Here is a 20,910-nt window from a genome sequence, read left to right on the forward strand (position 1 = left end):
CCAACAAGAATGATTTCACATGTTGGAGTGAACGATGATCAGGAGTGCTTTCAAACGGCTGCTGGTCAAGCCAAATCTTAATCTAAACACTAGCAAGCAGCTCATTAGCATCAGGAAACCAACGCGCTTAGGCACAGACCAAGGAATAAACTTCCAACAACTCGATTGGCATAACAAGATCAAGCAAGAAATAAGCCATGTTTCTACGGATGTCATGGAATATACAAATGACAAGTTGTCCATAAATGAGGCTGACGGTTTCGAGGATAGTAGGAAACTGGTTCATGCGAATCGTCAGCTAGACGGTGTCAGATGGGTCAATGTTGAAGGCAGGAACTTACATCTATTGCGCGAGCTCGCTTTGAAGTACCAGCTTCATCCTTTGTCCATTGAGGATACGTTATATGGTGATTGTGCGACACGACCTAAGGCTGAATATTTTAGCAATGCGCTGTTCGTTACCCTACCTTTACATAGCTTGGGTGATACAAATGGCAACGAACCTACTCATATGCAAAAGCTTTTCGACAATGCTCGCAAAGCTTCAAAGAAGCCAGAAATTTTTAACGACAAGGGTGAAGTGAGGATTGATGTACAGCTTTTGTCCTTGTTCTTGCTGAGAGATGGTTGGTTGAACTTTATTGTGGACACGCTGTCACTGATAAGCTCAATCCAGGAACTATCATTAGTATCTTTGAAAGACCACAGCCAAACGTGCTAGAGCCAGCTATCGCGAGAGTTAGACAGGAGGGAACAGTCGTTCGAGACTCAGCTGATGCATCAATGTTACTCCAAGCTTTACTCGACGTCGCGGTCGATCATGCAATCAGTGTTGTCGGCGCGCTGGAGAAAAAACTACTTCTGCTTGATCAGCAAGTCTTAGAAGTACCGACAATGGAGACTATCAGATCGCTGCACAGACTACGCGGTCAGTTCTTGGAGTTGAAACGCACATTGACACCACTTCACAATTTGATTTACACGTTGAAAGATTTAGACGGACAGAAAGCTGCCTTCACCACTGGTCAGCCTGGGAATCCATCAGAAGGGTTTATGAGCTTACAAGCTAGGACATATCTACAAGATGTAGCAGACCACGTGTGAGTGGTGATGTTATTAAGTTCAAATGCTGACTGAGTCAACAGAGACTGGATACTCTCAGCATTAGACATGTTTTCGTCTCTTTCGGAGAACCTCGTATCGCTCAGCTTCAACAGCAGCAGTTTCAAGCTGAATGAAACGATAAAAACGTTGACGGTGTTTAGTGTGATTTGTATGCCACTCTCACTCATTTCAAGCTACTTTGGGATGAACTTTGAAAAGTAAGTGACAGTAATGTGTTTTGACTCCGCTAACAAAGGCGAAGGTTCCCATCGCTAGCAAACGATGTCAATTAGTAAGTATGTGGTATTTTGAATAGCCCATTTAACCTAGAAGTAGCTTCTGGAAGCTGGCTGTTCTCACATGCGTTGTGACCACAGTCGGGATCTATGCCCCGCAGCTCAAATCCAAGATGATTGCGCGTAGACTGATGCGCAATAGATCGCTGATGCTAAGAGCTGTGAGTTTGATATAAATGGAATCACACCTTTGACCCTGTTTCAGAATCATAATGACATGTAGTCGGCCAAGTGGATCATATCCGGGGACGATGATTTTAGAAGGAAAAGAAAGGAAAATACCAGTAAAATTATTCACTTGGAATTTAATGTATGCCCATAAATATAACGATCATTTTTTGATATTTTTATTAGACTGAGGTGCGAAGGCCTCTGCTCTGAACTCGTTGCAACTAAACGTTTATCCAAAATGAGCGAGCAGCAGCAGGACATAGCTCAAAAAATAGCTGCGGCGAGGCATTTGTCTGAGGGCTTAAAGGATAAGATACGTGCTAAGAAGGAGCAGACGGCGGATAGCACTTGTGGGTGATTCGCACTGCCTTTGAGTGTGCTGACAAGTTATATTTAAAGTGCGAGCCATGGCCGCAGATATAGAACCACTGCCACGCGTAGTCATGAAACCAAGAAGAACTCTGAAAGGTCACCTCGCAAAGATATACGCAATGCACTGGTCTGCAGATAAAAGGCATTTGGTTTCAGCTTCACAGGACGGAAAATTAATAATCTGGGACGCTTACACAACTAATAAAGTCCACGCTATACCCTTAAGGTCTTCATGGGTTATGACATGTGCCTACGCACCTTCAGGCAACTTGGTTGCTTGTGGTGGATTAGATAATATCTGCTCAATTTACAATTTAAGGGGAAGAGACGGTAGCGTGAAAGTGTCCAGGGAGCTGCAAGCACACACTGGTTACCTCAGTTGCTGTAGATTCCTCAACGACAGACAGATTTTAACCAGTTCAGGCGATATGTCTTGCATGTTATGGGACATTGAGTCTGGCGTCAGAATTCAAGAGTTCCACGACCACACTGGGGATGTAATGTCGATCAGTTTAGGTCCAAATCAGAATACTTTCGTTAGTGGTGCATGTGATGCCACAGCCAAGATTTGGGATATGAGATCAGGTAAAGCTGTACAAACGTTTACTGGTCATGAAAGTGATATTAATGCGGTGCAATTCTTCCCTAATGGAGATGCGTTCGCCACAGGCTCAGATGATGCGACATGTCGTTTATTCGACTTACGAGCAGACAGAGAATTGAATCAATACAGTCATGATAATATTTTATGCGGGGTAACATCGGTAGGATTCTCCAATAGTGGCAGAATATTATTCGCAGGTTACGACGACTACAACTGCAATGTTTGGGATACACTCAAGGGCGAGAGAGTTGGCGTGCTTTCTGGACACGAGAACAGGGTCTCGTGTCTGGGAGTGTCTGGGGACGGAATGGCATTATGTACAGGTAGCTGGGACAGCCTTTTGAAGATATGGGCGTGATAAGATATTGAGTTATAGATACCCTTGAGAAAGAAATAAAATAAAATTAGGTTTACACTCATTAAATTTGATATTTTGATTAAATAACAAACTTTATATCTTTAAATGCATTACAAATATAATTTTCGAGTTAAACAGACTGAATGAGAGTTATGTTATCGCCTTTGAGGAGAATCCTACCGAGGCTGCTGTTTGGCTGTGATTGCTTTTTGTTGATGAAAACCTCTTCAACGTCATCGAGGATGAGGTTCATGTATTCGTCGAAACCAATGATACGGCCTTGTAACCTGCAATCAACGTTATCGTACAGCCAGACAGATACCTTGGTTCGCTGGAGATTTTTAATGTGCATTTCAATGAATAAAGATAGCTCACCTGCTGAAGATACTTGAATATAACATTCTGTTGGAATTGTTAGACAGGCATGAGTACCAGGTAGAGGACTGACGATTGGCTGAATCATAACTTGCTGCTTGCGTCCAGACATTTTGAATTATAAACTAAACCAATTGGTCGTTGCTGTAGAACCTAGAAGCGGTACAATACAAACGACCATCATGGCTTCAAATATTAGAAATCTAAAATCATCCAACTCAAACAAATTATCACAGTCTTTTATCCCACAAATCACCAAATTCACTTTGGCTGTCGACGATTTCGCACCTTCCCATGAAGCTTTAAGAAAGTTTATACAGAGCGATCTAATTGATATCGCCAATAAAAACAAAAACGTAGAATTCATTATACAAGGCGTTGCAAAAGGTGCGAGGGGCTCCTTGGGCGTCGGTAACGGTGGTTGGATCAAAGGGGAGTACATCAACGGTAGGGATAAAGTAATTGCCACGAATAGGCTAAATCACCAATCTATCAAAACTAAAGTTCAGCTCCTGATTGATAGCTCCGGAAAGAAGATTGTTCCACTTAAAAATGCTCCAATTGAATCTACAAATCAATCTGTTAGAGGTATCTGGTCCCCATACCATGCAAATCAAAATTCATCATCTCACTGGAAAATTTAACACACTTCATCATCATTTTTGTACTAATAGATTGATACTATCCCTATATACTCTGCGTGGCATCCTCGCCAAGTCCTCCACCCGACGACAGAACAAAAGCTTTGAATGTCAAAGATTGATGTTTAGAGTTCAAAGTGTCTATCCTGACTGGCGTTGCGTAGCGCTCTGCAATTTTTAAACTAGTTTTGGTATGTTTCAGGGAGCGTGATTTGGAAAATAAACATAGACAATCCTACTATCTTGACTTCTGGGACTATAACGCATATTCAATTATCATTCCAACCCGATTATTTAGATTTTCAAAATTTACTGGTCAGGAGCCAAATCTCAAATTGGGGGTTTAGGCTAACCCCCCTTTTTTCTATGCCGAGATTTCGTTTAGAAAGCATGAAGGGAGGTGGAATGGTGATAGTATCATCCTGGCGCCATTATCGAGTCTTGTGGAAGCCGCCAAGGCCGACATGTCTGAATAGACAAAAAGCGTTCTGAAGGGTATATACTTGTGCTATTTGGGTGATTGCAGTCTCATTAAAATCTGGCAATATCACATTCTTACCAGCTATACCTACCCATCAAGTCGTTTTCTTTGGAGATTATCAAAAGTCCTATATCATCATGTGAGATAAGATAGGTGGTCGAGAATAATTCCGAGTTGGTGGAAATTGAGCGGAGGGTTGAGCGAAAATATACTCAGATATATAAAAGTGGCATAAAAATGATGGTTTTGCTAAATCTTTCAATTGTCAGTATATGGTGTCCCTGCGTTCGTCTTCTCGCTCACTTGGTCATTTTTATGGTGCCTTGAGCATATTTGATTCAATAATATAATTCAAACTGCTGTTATTCAGTTTTTCAAATCGCCTTGTCTTGTACCAAACTCGTCCTGAAGTCATCTTGACTACGACCCTACCGTTTGCCTCTTGAGCCTTCTTTGTTAACATTCTACAAATGAGTCAAAAGGCTGTAGATCAGCCTGCTATAAAGTCAGTGACTGGATGCTCATTTATTTCAAGAAAATCAAATCGAGTGAAACAATCACAGCGGAGATAGCTTTAGACATGCATAATTAATCGCCAGGGTCCAGAAAGATGCGTTTCGCAATAACGAAAGCTCTTAGCAATCACCAGTAGCACTTTAGCACTCTGGAATGGGGAAAATCGTAGCAGAGCAGATCACAGGCCTTCACACCAATCAAACAAGTGTTAACGCTCTTTATGAGAAATTTATAGCTTAAAGCAAAAGATCATCGTTGTTTTGCGGTGTTTGATATTGCTGCGATGGCTGCGATGGCTGAGGTTTTGAAGATGTAGGTGTGTTCCACAAAGAAGCTGATGATTTCTGCTGCGCCATTGATGCCATCGATGGTTTAGCTGTGTTTTCTGATTGTTTTGTTGACTTTGAAGACTTCCACAAATCGTCGAATCCACTAAATGGATCATTTGGTTTTGTCTGTTGGTTAGGTACATTGGCACGATTTGGCATCGTTGCTGGGTTGATAGCTGGCTGTGGCGCCATTGCAGGAGGTGTTGCTGCAGGTTGTTGGAGGCTTTGGAGTCCGCTCATTGGCATCGTTGGAGGTATACTACTAAGGGCGTTGCTTTGGCTTCCCATTGGAGGCTGGATGTTTGGTATGGACTGCGTGCTTGCTGGAGCTTTTGGTTTTGAGACAGGTGCCGACTGAAAGTCGTCGAAATCGTCGAATTCTGAAATACCTGCTTGAGTTGTCTTAGGTGGAGCTTGGACAGGTGCCGCCGTAGGAGCAACAGGAGGAGCAGAAGCGGGTTCATCCCCAAAGTCAAACAAGTCAACCTCAGGTTCTTTCTGTTTTGTTTGCTGAGGTGGTTGGGAGGTAGAGCTAGCTGGGGTGTTCTCGTGATAATCCTCTGCACGATCATCATCATCGCCAGCATCGTAATCGTCATATCCCTGATTGTTTTCAGCAGCATCGCTGAATCCACCTCCACCACTGTACGAAGTGTTGGTGGTATTCAAGCTATCCGAACCGAATCCACCGTATCTGCTTCCGCCCATGTTGAAAGATACACCAGAAAGCTGCTCACTGCCAACACCTACGTACTTGGAGCGGTTAGCTTTTGCCTTTCTGCGCTCTGCTCTGATCTTGTCGACATCCGATAACAGAGAAATGATTTCCATCGCTCTGTTGCGCACGTTGATGCCTTGATCCTTAGACTTATCGTCGATGAAGTGGAAGTTCCTGAGCATCTTGATGGTTGAAAGGTGTGCGCGTGCATCATCAACCACGCGCTCAGAGCCGTGCTTTACAAGATATTCGAGTAATTGGAGAGCCTGTGAAAGTTGTAAGGGATAATTCACAGCGCAAACACACGTACTTTGTAGATTTGTCTCCACTGGCGGGCTTCCATCTCCATAAATTTCCTGTAGATCGTTGGGAGTATCTCGTTGAATTCTTGGCTGTTATTGGACCGGTTAGAGTACTTTGAGATACGCAAGCCAGACAAACAAGTTGAATGTTCCTTGGGCTATTTGCTGCATTAGAGTTGAGCTAGCACCCCTTAGAGCTGGTCAGATGGACGTCAACACAGACGCGTTTAACAAACCAGGGATCGTCGTTGGTGGCTTCATTCACTTTCGCTTCCATCTCCGGCACGTTCATTGCAATATTCTTCGCCTGGTCCTTCCAGTCAGCAACTGCTGCGTCAGTGCCTCAGGACCAACCTTCTCGATATACGACTTGACATCGTACGGCGTCAGATCTTGTACCTGATTCTTGTAAGCTGATGGCTCTGTGCGCTTGCCAACTTACTTGATTTGTTACTTTCTGAATCCAATCCATCGGTGTTAGGGTGCGAGGAATATATTTATTACGACAAAATATTTAATTCAACAAGCCAGGCTGTGTTTCTACAAGGTATTCATATTCTGGCTTGAAATTCTTTGTTTCCCGTGAGATACGCCTACTCATCGTCCGACACACTCACCAAATACGCGGCCTCCGGATGCGTCAATGTTGCAGCCGTGAATGCTGCATCCTCGTCGTCAATCGTGTTTCTGCCGATGTGTCAGAATATTCACTTGGCCGCAATCACTCTAAGTCTACTCACATCTTGTGGCCATTGGATGCAGCCGATTCACTCAATAGCTGCACATGGCACGCTCTTTCTAGTGCGTGAAATGCGTGTGCCATCTCGTCGACAGTCTCTCCTACCGTCAACAATCCGTGGTTCTGTCTTGTTTCAATTATGTCTTGGAGTACGCAACTTCACTCACCTGTAAAATACAGTTTTTTGATGTTCCCAGAGACTTTGCTACATTCTCGCCCTCCTCGTGTGCCAAAACTATTCCACCAAAGTTCCTAATCGCGCTGATTAGCCGAGATAACAAATACTGGTGTGAGTAACGCACTTATAAACACCCTAGACGGTTGTGAGTGAGCAAAATGAACATTGCAATCAAGACCCACCAGGTTGTTGTAGAAAAGGCAGCTATCTTGGCTCAGCATGTCAATTGGCTTCCCGAACACGCTCCATGCTTTTCCATAAACAGTGTGAGTGTGTCCAGCAGCCTTGACATCCGGTCTAGCTTTGTGTATAGCGCTGTGGATGTAGAATCCAGCTGTATTGCTGTAGTGCGCTATTTGAGATAAATATTAACATGCAGTCACCACCCACATCGGCAATTGTGCTCCTTCAGGGCGAATATAACCATCAGGACCGACGAGAACTAGCTTGGATTTTGTCATGATGCCAAAGTGCACACATATTGGATTCATCCAGTAGCAGGATGGTTCGACGGGGTCGACAACGGTTATGTGCCCCGCCAGTCCTTCACCATATCCCATTTTGCCCCAGAAACGGAATACTGCTGCCATGTGCTCCTTTATCCACTCGCGTTCTTCCATTTTATCTGTAAATACTGGAATGCCTTGGAGCTTTATCTTGCCGTCCCTGTCTGCACGCGAAACTCTCTCGATGAGCGACTTGGGCTGGTTAGCAATGCTCTGGTGATGCTTCGAAGCGTCTTCTGGTACTGTGGTTGTAGCACTCATTGCACTCATTGCGTGTTGATGGTGACTTGACGATAGCAGTTTATGGGTTTCCCGGTGGGTCACGAGCGAATCAAATGACAAATATTAAATCCAATTAAAGCACATGCATTAAATAAATAAGACAATCTATAAATCTATCTTCTGAGCGCATTGTTTGAAGCCATCCTGAGATTGTTGCGGCGTCTTGATCTACCTTGCTCATCTGCACCCTGGTCTTGCTCAAGAGCGCCTTTCTCCAATCCATGTCCAAATTGCTCTCTACCCTTAGCCTTCTTAGGTTGAGGCTTGTTGTCATCTGCTTCGGTCGTCTTAGGCGTGAACACCATCTCCATACCACCGCCACCAGTCCTTCTGACTGATGAGCTATCTTTGGATTCCTTGGCTTGCTGCTTCTTCTCAGTACCCTTGATTCTATCGCCGAACGCATCTCCTGCACTGCCCGTCTGTTCCGTTGCTGTTCCTGCAACAAGCGTTGGCTTAGACTGCGGCTTAGGCTTTTGTACAGGAGCTGTTGGTTGACGAGGTGGTGGTGCACTGATAATGTTATCTGAAAAGAGTTAGCCGTGCTATCTATCAGTGTTATAGCATACTCACCTTCACTCTCATCACCACTATCACCCTCTTCTTCACCTTCACTGCTACTACCCTTAGACATATCTTCATCCATCGAGTCCTTGTCACTCTCCTCTTCCTCCTGCTCAACAGCAGTCTTACCCTTGTTGAAGCCAGATGGGTTGCGCAGCGCAAACTCTTTGCTGTCTTCGTCTATTTCAAATTCAGGGTTCTCAAACATATCCTTGAATCTATCATCACTAAGCAGCTTTCCATCATCCTTCTTGCTCTTCTTGCTAGACGACTTGGATAATTTATCAACCAAGCCCTTATTAATCTTAACGTTGGGCTTGACACTGTTACGTATTCTCGATTCAGCTTGCTTGTCGAGCTTAGCTTGGATCTCCTTTTCTCTGTGCTCAGCATAGGCGAATGGATTCGAAACCAGCTTGGCTGTGGAGTATAATTCGCCAGAGATGAAGAAACCGTGCATGTATGGCTTGAGAGCAGCTGTACCGATCAAATGATTCAACTGGAGGCTCTCAAGCTCAGACTTGTCGATAAACTTATAGTCTGACCATGCAGATGGACCGACACCTCCACTCATGTCGCCCTCGAGTTCTTCTGTGATATTGTCCAAGAATCTGCACCATTTTGGTGCAGGTCCAAGTTGAGGAACGTAATAACTAGACATCTCTGGTGCTTCATTCGCCAACATGATCAAACCTGTCTTCGGGACAATGTGCATATCATTGATGTCAGACTCAGGTGTGAGATTGACGTAGTTTTCGGTAGATTCCTTGTCCCATATCTTAATAACTTTGCTGTCTGCACTAGCGACCTTACCGTCAGCTTCATCGTATCTACCTGAGGCACTTTCGAGCCACTGGAGATTCTTAATCGGCAGACCATAACCTTGATCCTTGCTGGCAAAGGGCTTGCTTGCTCTGAGATCGTAAAGGAGAGTGTGACCGGTGGATGTACCGACTGCCATTGATAAACCATTGCTGTGTGAGGCTAAGGATGTGACACCCAAAGGACCTGAACCAAGATTTGCAATATTGTCTTCAACCAAGTATTCTGCTGGCAAGTCCAGGGAGCCAATCTCATTCCTAGAGCGTGGATCCCAGAATTTGACACCAGCGCCGCTACCTTCGACACCAAACGACCAAAGCTGATGAGCAGGGTTGACGTCAACAGCATTAACACCTTGGACAGATGAGCTGTCCAAATCCAAGGGGTTAAGGAATCGACCTTGCTCCAAATTGAGCCTAAAAACCTGACTACCTGTACCACCAATCAAGGTATCACAAGAAGGGAAGTGATATGCGAGTGATCTACCAAACCTAGGTACTCTAAGGGAGTAGTGTAGTTGGGACTGCGAATGAACAGACACCGTTCTATCATTCTGCAGGTGTACGCTCTTTGTCCAGTCGCTCGATAGAATCTGCGTGGATGTGAGAACAAGACCAAGGCGAGAGGACACGAACAGACCTGGAAGTCAACGTTCTCTGATGAAGTGTGTCTCTCCCATTTCAGAGCCAATTCTCTCAAATCGTAGCATCGAACTTGCGGCTTGTAGGTGCCTGTCGCCAAAGCAAAATCACCGTCGGGCGAAGTTCTAACTTTCATTGAAGCTTCAGGGAACCCAAATTCTTGAATAAGCGTAAGCTGTGACTCTTCCAGGCCTCTCTCCTTGACTTTAGCTTTGGAGCGCTTTCTCGATTTGCCTCCAGTGCGCTCAGCAGCCAAACGACGCTTAGAGATCCATTGCGGTAGGCTGGATGCGCCGGAGCTGGGCTGTCCATTGACGCAATAAACTTTTGCAACGCTCATCCAAGTGATGGTTGTTGAAGAACAACGTCCATCACCGCAACAGCGCTAAAGCCAGAAATGTTATTTAAATTATTCCCTAAAATGCAACCCGCGGTTGGCACACGCGCTGCGTCTACATTCGCCAGACTCACCCTCTGTGGGAATATCGCTGAGCCTGAATTCAAGGTCGCGAAGACGGGCAGCGAATACGCAAGACTCTCAGTGGCTACTACTGTCTCCTTGCCTCCAACCGAGGATGGTCGTGTGTGATCCTCTGCGTCTCCCAAGCTGTCACTCATATCCCCAACAGAGTCACAGGAAGAGACCAACTGGCACAACGTCTTTGTCTTTGGCGAGAAGGCCGAAGCCTTGCGCACTGCCAGAAAGGGGTCAGTGTCTCCAGCCAATTCATAACCCTCTTAACAAAGCAAACAGCTCACTCGTACACATTGAGGCTGACTACTCTCTTCAAAAGGTTCAGCAGGACGAGAACTCCCCAATTTACAAGCTGCCAAATCTCAAAGCTCGTGAGTTGACAGGGCATAGCAAGGCGTCCACTAACCCCTTCTTATCAGGCCGTATCGATATTCTCAAGCGTCCTCAACCAAAGGAAACCATTGAATCCACTGATTAAGTCTGACACGCCTCCTCACGCTCATTGATTGTCTTCTCGTTTGTTTATATCCACGCTCAACACTCGTCTTGTCACTTTAGTTATTCTCAATCTATGTGTTACATTCAAGTCTATCCACTTTCTCAATTTTGCGCTATTTTCATCGAGTAGTCGATGTGTTGAACGTTCTGATGCACTGCGCTCGTACTGAGTATCTGTATTGACCGTTAAGAGTGCTCGCCGTTTGAACAATTCCCTTACATCAATACTATCACCCAGTCTTTCTGTCAAGTTGTGCGCTTCGATTCCTCCACTTGTCTCGAGTAGGAAATGACGCTTGTCCGTCCACTTCTCCTTCAATCTCCGGCTTACAGCGTGCAGCTCTTCGCCGGCTATCAAAGGTTGTTAGGTGCACTATAGCATATAAGCAAGCCAATCCCACCTATGTTGTCGAGCATAATTACATCTGCACCAGCGTCGATAGCTTCATTGGCTTCCTTCTCATCCTGAACTTCTACATCCAATCTCAACGAGAATCCTGCTACTGAGCGCACTGCTTGCACAGCATTTGTAATCGATCCTAATGCATCGCTTTAGATTGGGTATCACCAACCGTTGATATCACACCTTTCGACCATATGTGATTGCTGTCACCGAGTCAGTCAGTACTTGGCGAGTTGAGTAAGTTGGCAAGTCTTACTCCTTAAGCATAACCATCGACGACAGATCGTTGCGGTGTGCATCGATACCGCCGACGATCATGGCGTACTTTTCGACCAATCTGAAGCCTGGTATTGGGTTAGATTGTTGGCCATTCCTAAAAGCTTACTGACCTGGTGTTGTTTTACGCGTTCCAGCGATAATGCCCTCGTAGCCAGCATCTCTGGCTGTATCTAAAAACCAGCGGGACCTATTACGCCCTGATTTAGATTTAAATTCGAAAAACTAGATTACGCACATGCTCGCAATTCCAGAACATCTATTATTGTAAATTAGAATACCGAAAAAGCATATTCTTCACGCCCACCTCGATAAGACGTTGAGAGCAACACGCTCGCCAAGCAGTAAGAATCTTACAGCACCTCTAACAGTAGCAATGTGCTTGACTGGTTCAAATGAATCACCCTCGTTGATATGCCATTCCACGCTGTTTCCATGTCGCGTCAGCTGAAACAAAACGAGGATCACCGAAAAAGCGCACCTGCAGTCCAATTGCTTGAATATCTCATCTACGAATGGCTTTCCTGCGAGAACACCCTTATCGAATGATGAGCTAGTTGTGTATTGCTCTACTAGCACACACACCTTTCTCTTTCCAAGCAACTTGCCCTCGCGCTCATCCTCCCCAACAACGAATCCTGCCCACTTTGAGGCCATTTAGTGTGGATTTAGACGTACATCACCACTAACATCGAAAGACGGTGTGTCTTCGCTGAGCCACTGCTGTACCTAACAGAGAAAATCAACTTGATAAGCATTGGAAACATCTGTACATACTTGCGATTTCCACGATGGTGGCAGTAAATGCTCTGGTTTGCCAAAGTTCAAAGCTGTCTTCATATTCCTATATTAGTAGATCGTCGTCGATTGCAACCACCACGTTTTATTCTAAATGGCCGACATCGAGAGACCAAGCAGGGATGGCTTGATAGACTTCATAGTTCCCGTACAGGTTGCTATCTACGTTATTTGCGTGCTGCTGCGATACGTCGGCTATTCGCCCACTGCACTCTTTGCTACCCTCGTTGCGACGGGTTTTGCTCTTTTCTATAGACAAGTCAAATCCGCGTATCTCAATAACAGCTTGAACTATATCATCGGCTCTCAGGGTACGTTGAATTGGGATGGCCAAGTTGTTTTCATTACCGGCGGTAAGTTTTCCACGTAACTACATCTATTCGGGGGATAGTGAACATCTCCATAGGCTCCAACGGCTTAGGGAAGGCTCTCGTCAAGGATCTGCTTTTGATGCGCCCAAAGCGCATCATCAACGTTGATATTGCAGATAATGACATCACTCACGATAGTAAGTTGATTGGTCAGGTCAGGTTGTTTGGACTTATTTTTTAAGCTCTTCAAACAATCAAGTGTGATATTACCAACAGTGAGCAGCTTCAACGTGTATGCGGCGAGGTCATCAAAGAGGTACGCCAGTCTTTGACGTAGAGGAGGTCACTAACAGCACTTAAATTACAGCACGGTACACCTAATATTGTCGTACTTAATGCTGGTGCATTCGACGCAAAGTCCTTGACAGAAAGCACAACGGCCGACTTCAGAAAGTGAGTTTGAACATGCCGCACGCAATCATTCTAAGACATCTTTAGCACACTCGATGTCAACTTTACAAGCCACTTGGAAATCTTGAATGCTTTCTTACCTGGTTTCATAGAGCGTAACAGAGGTCACATTGTCAGTATTGGCTCGATTCTTGGTGAACTTCACGCAGCACACGCTGCAACTTACTGTGCGACCAAAGCAGCTGTCATTTCATTATTCCAATGTCTTAGAGTTGACTTGAAGCATTTGCACAAGGCACCAGACGTTAAGACGACACTCGTATTCCCAGGACTGATTGAAACGAGACTGTTCGGTAATGTCAAATACAGCCAGTCATCAAGATTACCTGCTTGGATTTCCGATGCGGTGATGCCCTCCGTCAATCCGACCAACCTGGCTCAAAGAATTGTTGGCGATCTGAATATGAGACGCACAGGCGACATACGCTCACCTTACTTTGTTCACTTGGCTAGCTGGTACAACCATCTGCCGCCGTTCGTGATGAATGCACTTGAATACGTGGGTATCTCTTTCATGTTGAACAATACAAAAGAAAGCTAACGAGTTGTGATTATGAAGGTTATCGGCGTTCACAACTACATCGACCATGTTAAAGTTGCAAAAAAGCAGTGATGGCGATATCTAGATAACGGCCGATTCACCGCGCGACGTATTACTTTGTGCTTGAGCTGGCGTAGCAGAAGCTTGTGGCTGTTGCTAGATACCTTGTATCAATATATGAATGAAAAAAAAAGTGATGCACTTACTGGTGTTTCGAGCATATCTGAAATGGTGTCAGGTGGATTGCTATCTGGATTCTGCAAATACGAAGGGGTCTCATCGATTTCATTGAGATCATCGCCCAAAGCATCCAATTCTGTTAAAAGTGTGCGTTAGAAGACCGAATGAGTTTGTGCAACGCTAAACACACCAGCCTCAAGGTCAGCTTCGTCAATCTCTTCAGGAACGCCGTACGATCTACCCAGGGTCTCTTGAACCTCAGTAGCAGATTCGATGAGATCTTGCATATCATCTTGGATGGTGTCGATCTTATCGATGTCTATCTTGCCGTACTGCTTCTTCATCTGCTTATTGGCTGTCTGCATAGCGTCGACTGTGGCCATTGTATTAGAGAGATTCTCAGTAGTCATTTGAGCCTGCTCCATGTTGAATGTTTGTTGCTGGAGTTGTGCGAGCTGTCCCTCGTATCTTAAAAAGAGGCAAATGAGTGGGCGATAAGGAAATCGAATGAATGCGCTCACACTTTCCTCTGTTGGAGTGCTCGCATGGCACGCTGCTGCACCGCTCGCTGACATCGGTTAGGTGATGCGGAATCCAAGGAATAGACGCACCTTGCCAGGGCCATCTCGAAGTCTATTCATTTGCTGCTTAAACTGGGCTAATTCTTGATCGCACTTCTTCACTTTTGCTTCGATTGAGCCAGACCTGGATTCCGTCTTGTAGACTGTGAGAGCTGTGAGGAGGGACATGTAAATACGCTTACACTCTTTATCGCATCATTTAATCCCGGTTTTGGCGCTTTGGACTGGTTGTAGCCAAATAATCTCTGCATTTTGGTTATCGTGCGGGTTGAAGACGTACGATGACCACTCGCGAGGTGTGTAGAGTTGCGGATAAATTCTGAAAGCTTATCGTAGGCTTCAGCAGCCACAGCTTGTCCGCACAGCCAGCACACTCCCGCAATTCTTTCAGTCTGTCGCTTACACTTGCATCATTTCATCATCGCTTGCAGCAACTCTGCTATCGATTTGGAAGGTATTCTATCATCTCACTCGTACTCCTATCTTTGCTTACTTGCATCCAGCTATACGCACAAGAAAGATATCTCAAATCACTCCAAGCAAGGGAAGGCATCACTCAGACTTTTCTCAAGCGTTACTCGGCGCTTTTGTCGATCCTCGGCAGCTACTACGGCAGCGATAGGCTTGGATTGGGTATAGCTAGGGATGAGGGCGAGAAAGGCACTCCACTGCTCCTCGATTCGCTCTCACACTCCCTTGAAGGTCTCAGCAGAGTAGTGCATGATCTACCAGGCGCTACACCGATAGCGTCTACCAGCCCATCTACAATACTCAGTGAAGATGTCCACGATCTCTCTCATTCTCTATCCAAAGGCATCAACAAGTCAAAAAGTGAAATTATGCCGGCTGGTCGATCAACAGCAGACAATCTACCCTCACATGTAGAATCTGCTATCGATTTGCGCACCGAGATTCGCTCTTTGAAAGGATTGCTGCTGAGTAGAAGGAACCTTGCTCAATCTCAATAGACTAGAGACTTCGCACAGCATTACTGTAATTTACTATACCTCCTTGTAAACATTCAATGTACGCTACAAACCTTATACATCTGCTTATTTCGTTAACCTAAGATATACCGCTAAAGATATTTGTTATACATCTAACTGACTTGCTTTCGCCATTCGGTCGCAATCTGCTGCAAAAAGAAATAAGCAGAGTCACTAGGAGATCATTTCAGACAAAGATTATATTCTGACAGCTATAAACTCTCGATCTGGGACTGGTCTCTACATATATGATGACATCAGGACGAGTATAAGGGATGACAGTGTGATACGAATTGTTAATCTAGTACTAACAGATACTTGGAGTTGGTTTAGCCATTCGATTGAATCTAAATCTGCTCAAGGCACCCTAAATATGACTTAATAAATGTAAAGACGAACGTGGAAATACTATATACTGACAAGTTGAACAATTTAGCGATATCAAAATTTTCATAAAACCTTCAGCATTTCAAATACATTCCTATATCAACATCCTCTCAATATCCAGAGTTGAATATCTTGACAACCACCTATCTCATCTCAGATGGCTGATTTACGACTTTTGACCATTTCCAAATAAAAAGGCTTGGTAAGTAGCACTGAATAATTCCTACGAGAATTTGCCAGTATTACATCCCTGAGCCTCCGATCGCGTGCTGTAGGCTGTTCGGAAGTTGTAATCCGACATGGTTCTGGAGCACGCTAAATGATACATATGGAAAATCTCACGCGCTTCATCGATAAAACAATTATTTTTACCTGATGGAGACCACTAGCACCGAAATATCGTTTATTCGGCTCTATAGACGCAATTCACGTTTCGATTCATTCTCCATCACCACGGCAATGAGAAAAGTTGAATAATGTAGATCGAGCTATAATAGAGGAATAGCTAAAAATACAAAGCTTTCAATGTAGCACAAATTAATTTTAAGATGACAATTCGAGCCATATGTGCTTAGCTTGATAATGACAAAGCTTTGAAATATGCAGATAATTGATCTTCTAAACGGCGGGTAAATGCACATAATTCAATTGCATATACCAGATCAACAGCTTCAAATTACTGTTCAATGAGCAATGAAATGTCCTTGTTACAACCAAACAAACGTTAGAGATCAGTAGGGGAGAGTGCCGAGTGGCCGAAGTGTAGGTGCTGAGCAAGTGCCGTCGAGATTGATGCCATGTTCATCAGCCACGAGGTAGTAATCTTCATTAGCCACAGCGTAGTACGAGTTGCGCAAGTCTCTCGACAACTCTTCGTCAGCGTAATTGAATGGTGACAACATTAATGCTGACTTGGCTTCTATGAAGAGCGTATTTGGTACATCTTCAGCTCGTGGAACGTGTCTGAATCCAACCGATGCCCAGAGAGTGAGATCCTTCTGCCTGATGGATTCGTCATCTTGGTAGAACTTGGTGAAATCGACTGGTGGCTTCTTTGGTAAGACGGCGTTGTAGTATGATGAGCAACTGCGTTCGTTGTCCTTGGTAACAGTGACAAAGGCATGATGATCGGCAAATTTGGCGTTCTGGTCCATCTTTTCGCCATCAACAATGTTGTGGATGACTGAACGTGGCATGAGACGGTAGGAGCGCGGGTATCCATAGCTGTTGGTTGAGTCTTGGTTACCAATTAGCCAAAATTTGTCACTGTTACCGTTCCAGTCAATCACAGCCTCCTTCTCCTTCTCCAAGACGCTTGTGTTGATCTTTTTCTGCTTCAGTGGCGGATCATCATCGTCCATCCAGTTGAACCTATCCTCACTAACCACGATGTCCCTTCTCTCGACACTGTTGCTCTCGCCAGCGACATCAAGATCAATCTTGAAGGTGATAACGTGGTCGTGGATGCTGCCAGAGGATGTGGCGCTGACTCTTGTGTCATATGAATCGCCATTCGGATTATAATATGTTGTTTGAAGGTAACCCGAAGCATCAACTTCAATCTCAATCGAGCCTTCTGGGTAGAGTGTGAAGCTGATCAAGTAGTCGTAGTTGCCGACAGTGTAGATACTTCTCACTTCGAACGCAACACCCCTGGTAGCGCCTGCGTCTGTAGACTGGTAGTGTCTTGATATAGGCTTCTGAAGATCGCGTTCAAACATGCAAATGGTGTCGTTCAAGATGCGACCGGCACCGTAGTCGTAGAAGTTGACGTCCATGTATGTCGCTTCGTGTGGGCAGTCGTAGTTCCTGACGAGCGGTGTAATACCAGTGGCCATTCCAAAGCCTCGGTCGAGATATGCCGTGTAGGCTTGCATAGGATCAGCGCCGCCGTAATTGGAGACGGCATCTTGGAGTGAGATCTCATACGCAACTCTCTCGCCCTTGAACTTGACGTCGAAGAGCATCAGACCTTGCTCTGGGCTGTAGGAGAGGTAGAAGGACCAGTCCATCCAGGTGATGTATCTCTCATCTCTGTCGACACGATACCTCAAGCCACTTGGGGAGTAGGTAATCGGAGCGGGAAGCTCTTCGAGGTCGCGAGCAGTCCCCTTCACGGAGCGGAGAGCCCAGTCAGTGTTGGTGCTGTTGAGTTGGGGCGATGGCTCGAGTTTCCCCGCGTTGAAATCCTCATTGAACGCGTCAGTAGATGACCACTTCTGGTTGTTGTAGACGAGCTTGCGGAGCTTCCATTGAGAAATGTCTTGGTTGGAGAAATCGAACTGCGCAAACAAGCCAGTGTATGCGAACCACATGGCAGAGGTGTCGTAGGCCAGCATCAGCTCGACCCATGGGTGTCTGTACGATCCATCGCCGTTGTTGGGGAGTAAACCGGTATCGTAGTTGCTAAGTGACCAAGGCACGCCCAGCAAATCATTGAGAGCATCAGAGATGGCAGTGAATGTTTCTGAAATGACATTGGTGCGCTCACGGTCCTCGCCGGGATGGGATGGTTTTGCATTCCAAGGTATCTCACCGTTGTGGTAGATTTTCTCGGCGAGATTCTCGATTCTCGTGTCGGAAGAGACGGGCAGCGGGCCAACAAGGAGAGTCTTGACAATCGGAGGATCGTCCAAGCCAGAAACGACGTGTGCCTTGGCCATGCGATCGGGGAGTGGACCATCTTGGTCGAGGTAGTAAATGGCGTCTTCCTTGGTTGGGTGCCACAGCTCGATCTGCGTGGGCAATGTTAGTTGAGCCACAATCCCCACAATCGCACCCACCGAGTCGATGTAGTTGCCGTCTAAGGCGGCTTCGTCCATATCGGTGAGGTTGAGGGATTGCTCTGGGTCCTTGAGCCAGGCAGCGATATCCGCAAGCTCAGAATTAGACAGTTCAAGGAAAGGGTTCGACTTGGGCGCTGTTGTTGTTGGGGCCGTTGAGCAGTTTGGCTGCGCGATGGCTATAGCGACCACTGCGACCACTGCTAGGGCAAAAACACCACCAAAAGCTTTCATCGTCTTTATAAAGGTTATAAACAAGATGCAGGCCTCTTATAGGATACTGGGCAGTCTGGGCTGACGCCTTGCTGTGCCTGAACACAAGGGGTTGTTTGTAGGATAAACATGGAGATCAATTGAATGTTTATAATTCTAGGTTTATCTGGGTTTATGTTGCTTGCTGGTGTTGCTGGATGTGCTATAGTGTTATGGTGTTTTGCTTTAGATTGAATCGATATTGGTGTTATTGGGTGGAGCACGACCAGAAAAACATTAAAGAATTAAATTAAAAGACTGCGCTATTAAAATATTTACATTCACCTCCACTTGACCTATCCATCTGACACATCATCTCACGCTTACACTTACCATCATGAGCACCACATTCCAATACGATTTCGCAGCAAACCACAAGAATTCAGATTTCCAAGGCAAGGTCAACTTCCCCACCGGAGTCTTCATCAACAACGAATTCTCCGCCGGATCCACCGGCAAGTCGATTGACATTGTCAACCCATCAACTTCCAAGGTCATCACACAGATCAGCGAGGGCACCGCCGACGACGTCGACAGAGCTGTGCGTGCTGCCCGCGATGCACACGACAACCGTTGGGGCACCACGGTTCACGGTTCCGAGCGTGGTCGCCTTCTTATCCGCCTTGCCGATCTGATGGAGGAGCACGCAGACGAGTTGGCTGCTCTTGAGTAAGTGGCCGCTGCCTTGCAATCCACCACTCACCCGCTCAGGTGTCTTGACAACGGCAAACCTTTCAAGTTCGCAAGAAGTTTCGATATCCCAGAGGCTGCTGCCAACTTTAGATACTTTGGTGGCTGGGCAGACAAGGTCCAAGGCCACACCATGGAAGTCGGCGACGACAAGTTGGCCTACACGAGATATGAGGCTATGGGTGTCTGTGGATCTGTGATTCCTTGGAACTTCCCATTGCTTATGGCTGTGAGTTTGGCTGTAAAATGCTTATCGGCTATACTCACAATCCATTCTTTAGTCCTGGAAGCTGGCCCCTGCTATCGCCACTGGCAACGCTGTCGTCATCAAGCCATCTGAGATCACTCCCCTCACAGCTCTTCGTTTGGCTTCTCTTATCAAGGAGGCAGGCTTCCCAGCAGGTGTCGTAAACATTGTCGTTGGTTATGGCCAGACTGTCGGCTCTGCCATCATCGATCACCCAAACATCGACAAGGTCGCTTTCACTGGCTCAACTGCAGTCGGTAAACTCGTCATGAAGGCTGCTGCAAACAACGTCAAGAATGTCACCCTCGAATTAGGTGGAAAGTCTCCATCTGTCGTGTTTGAAGATGCTAATCTCGCAAACGCTGTCCAGCAGACAGCATTTGGTATTTGGTTCAACTCTGCTCAATGTTGCTGCGCAGGATCACGTATCCTTGTCGAGGAGTCAATCTACGATGAGTTTGTTAAGGGTTTCAAAGATTTCACAAACACATTGAAGATCGGTGATCCATTCGACAATGAGACATTCTTCGGTCCAGTTGTCTCACAGGCCCAACAAAGCCGTGTTAATGGCTTTATCGAAAGCGGCAAGAAGGATGCCAAGGTGATTGAATGCGGTGGTGAACCATCCAACCTTGGTGGATACTTTGTCAAACCAAACATCTTCCTTGATGCTCCTGCCGACTGTGAAATTCAACGTCAAGAGATTTTCGGTCCAGCAGTGACTATTTCAAAGTTCTCAAAGAATGATGACGTTGTCAAGCTCGCAAACGACACAGACTATGGTCTCGCAGCATCAGTATTCACTGACAACTTCAGCAAAGCTCACAAGACTGCTCACGCTATAAAAGCAGGTACAGTATGGATCAACCAACACAACGTATTAACCAAGAATGTTCCATTCGGTGGTTACAAGCAATCAGGATTGGGTCGTGAGATGGGATCTGAGGTGTTGAAGAACTATGTCCAAAGCAAGTCTGTCTTTGCTCAATTCACGTAATGTTCTCGCTTGATATCGCTTTAACGATTTCTTGG

At 45.6% G+C, this 20,910-nt stretch overlaps 14 protein-coding genes across 14 annotated transcripts; 7 read left to right on the forward strand and 7 right to left on the reverse strand.

Annotated features, from left to right (window-relative positions):
- Positions 1-34: 34 nt before the first annotated feature.
- J056_001584 (Magnesium transport protein CorA) lies at positions 35-1,623 on the forward strand (the record flags this gene model as incomplete). The annotated part of the gene is made up of 6 exons (XM_009271212.1): positions 35-626; positions 677-1,100; positions 1,146-1,322; positions 1,367-1,396; positions 1,441-1,561; positions 1,606-1,623. The coding sequence occupies 6 exons, from the start codon at positions 35-37 to the stop codon at positions 1,621-1,623; spliced, it is 1,362 nt and encodes a 453-aa protein (XP_009269487.1).
- A 186-nt stretch (positions 1,624-1,809) lies between these two features.
- On the forward strand, positions 1,810-2,905 carry J056_001585 (Guanine nucleotide-binding protein subunit beta; the record flags this gene model as incomplete). Its single annotated transcript, XM_009271213.1, has 2 exons — positions 1,810-1,921; positions 1,971-2,905. 2 exons carry the CDS (start codon positions 1,810-1,812, stop codon positions 2,903-2,905), a joined length of 1,047 nt encoding a protein of 348 aa, XP_009269488.1.
- Positions 2,906-3,035: 130 nt separating this feature from the next.
- J056_001586 (putative small nuclear ribonucleoprotein E) lies at positions 3,036-3,392 on the reverse strand (the record flags this gene model as incomplete). The annotated part of the gene is made up of 3 exons (XM_009271214.1): positions 3,036-3,236; positions 3,281-3,307; positions 3,354-3,392. The coding sequence occupies 3 exons, from the start codon at positions 3,390-3,392 to the stop codon at positions 3,036-3,038; spliced, it is 267 nt and encodes an 88-aa protein (XP_009269489.1).
- Positions 3,393-3,462: 70 nt separating this feature from the next.
- Positions 3,463-3,924, forward strand: J056_001587 (uncharacterized protein; the record flags this gene model as incomplete). The annotated part of the gene is made up of 1 exon (XM_009271215.1): positions 3,463-3,924. The coding sequence occupies one exon, from the start codon at positions 3,463-3,465 to the stop codon at positions 3,922-3,924; it is 462 nt and encodes a 153-aa protein (XP_009269490.1).
- Positions 3,925-5,154: 1,230 nt separating this feature from the next.
- Positions 5,155-6,739, reverse strand: J056_001588 (ENTH domain-containing protein; the record flags this gene model as incomplete). The annotated part of the gene is made up of 6 exons (XM_009271216.1): positions 5,155-6,231; positions 6,276-6,357; positions 6,407-6,457; positions 6,504-6,574; positions 6,622-6,666; positions 6,710-6,739. The coding sequence occupies 6 exons, from the start codon at positions 6,737-6,739 to the stop codon at positions 5,155-5,157; spliced, it is 1,356 nt and encodes a 451-aa protein (XP_009269491.1).
- Positions 6,740-6,860: 121 nt separating this feature from the next.
- J056_001589 (Meiotically up-regulated 14 protein) lies at positions 6,861-7,960 on the reverse strand (the record flags this gene model as incomplete). Its single annotated transcript, XM_009271217.1, has 6 exons — positions 6,861-6,954; positions 7,008-7,129; positions 7,174-7,258; positions 7,309-7,319; positions 7,367-7,526; positions 7,575-7,960. 6 exons carry the CDS (start codon positions 7,958-7,960, stop codon positions 6,861-6,863), a joined length of 858 nt encoding a protein of 285 aa, XP_009269492.1.
- Positions 7,961-8,085: 125 nt separating this feature from the next.
- On the reverse strand, positions 8,086-10,339 carry J056_001590 (Ribosome biosis protein enp2-like protein; the record flags this gene model as incomplete). The annotated part of the gene is made up of 3 exons (XM_009271218.1): positions 8,086-8,498; positions 8,546-9,950; positions 9,998-10,339. The coding sequence occupies 3 exons, from the start codon at positions 10,337-10,339 to the stop codon at positions 8,086-8,088; spliced, it is 2,160 nt and encodes a 719-aa protein (XP_009269493.1).
- An 81-nt stretch (positions 10,340-10,420) lies between these two features.
- J056_001591 (Single-stranded DNA-binding protein) lies at positions 10,421-10,952 on the forward strand (the record flags this gene model as incomplete). The annotated part of the gene is made up of 4 exons (XM_009271219.1): positions 10,421-10,580; positions 10,629-10,707; positions 10,754-10,845; positions 10,894-10,952. 4 exons carry the CDS (start codon positions 10,421-10,423, stop codon positions 10,950-10,952), a joined length of 390 nt encoding a protein of 129 aa, XP_009269494.1.
- A 122-nt stretch (positions 10,953-11,074) lies between these two features.
- J056_001592 (Nicotinate-nucleotide pyrophosphorylase) lies at positions 11,075-12,491 on the reverse strand (the record flags this gene model as incomplete). The annotated part of the gene is made up of 12 exons (XM_009271220.1): positions 11,075-11,146; positions 11,193-11,323; positions 11,374-11,511; positions 11,559-11,578; positions 11,632-11,719; positions 11,765-11,841; positions 11,890-11,910; positions 11,959-12,078; positions 12,133-12,188; positions 12,237-12,296; positions 12,342-12,380; positions 12,429-12,491. The coding sequence occupies 12 exons, from the start codon at positions 12,489-12,491 to the stop codon at positions 11,075-11,077; spliced, it is 885 nt and encodes a 294-aa protein (XP_009269495.1).
- A 52-nt stretch (positions 12,492-12,543) lies between these two features.
- On the forward strand, positions 12,544-13,772 carry J056_001593 (uncharacterized protein; the record flags this gene model as incomplete). Its single annotated transcript, XM_009271221.1, has 5 exons — positions 12,544-12,802; positions 12,856-12,957; positions 13,003-13,076; positions 13,128-13,213; positions 13,259-13,772. 5 exons carry the CDS (start codon positions 12,544-12,546, stop codon positions 13,770-13,772), a joined length of 1,035 nt encoding a protein of 344 aa, XP_009269496.1.
- An 81-nt stretch (positions 13,773-13,853) lies between these two features.
- On the reverse strand, positions 13,854-14,784 carry J056_001594 (Charged multivesicular body protein 5; the record flags this gene model as incomplete). The annotated part of the gene is made up of 6 exons (XM_009271222.1): positions 13,854-13,928; positions 13,979-14,088; positions 14,143-14,420; positions 14,474-14,520; positions 14,564-14,668; positions 14,716-14,784. 6 exons carry the CDS (start codon positions 14,782-14,784, stop codon positions 13,854-13,856), a joined length of 684 nt encoding a protein of 227 aa, XP_009269497.1.
- Positions 14,785-14,814: 30 nt separating this feature from the next.
- J056_001595 (uncharacterized protein) lies at positions 14,815-15,501 on the forward strand (the record flags this gene model as incomplete). Its single annotated transcript, XM_009271223.1, has 3 exons — positions 14,815-14,829; positions 14,877-14,987; positions 15,037-15,501. The coding sequence occupies 3 exons, from the start codon at positions 14,815-14,817 to the stop codon at positions 15,499-15,501; spliced, it is 591 nt and encodes a 196-aa protein (XP_009269498.1).
- Positions 15,502-16,637: 1,136 nt separating this feature from the next.
- Positions 16,638-18,923, reverse strand: J056_001596 (Membrane primary amine oxidase; the record flags this gene model as incomplete). The annotated part of the gene is made up of 2 exons (XM_009271224.1): positions 16,638-18,641; positions 18,690-18,923. 2 exons carry the CDS (start codon positions 18,921-18,923, stop codon positions 16,638-16,640), a joined length of 2,238 nt encoding a protein of 745 aa, XP_009269499.1.
- Positions 18,924-19,278: 355 nt separating this feature from the next.
- On the forward strand, positions 19,279-20,875 carry J056_001597 (Aldehyde dehydrogenase; the record flags this gene model as incomplete). The annotated part of the gene is made up of 3 exons (XM_009271225.1): positions 19,279-19,610; positions 19,653-19,860; positions 19,913-20,875. 3 exons carry the CDS (start codon positions 19,279-19,281, stop codon positions 20,873-20,875), a joined length of 1,503 nt encoding a protein of 500 aa, XP_009269500.1.
- Positions 20,876-20,910: the final 35 nt, after the last annotated feature.

Source organism: Wallemia ichthyophaga, assembly GCF_000400465.1.
Source record: "Wallemia ichthyophaga EXF-994 unplaced genomic scaffold scaffold16, whole genome shotgun sequence".
Lineage (NCBI taxonomy): Eukaryota > Fungi > Basidiomycota > Wallemiomycetes > Wallemiales > Wallemiaceae > Wallemia > Wallemia ichthyophaga.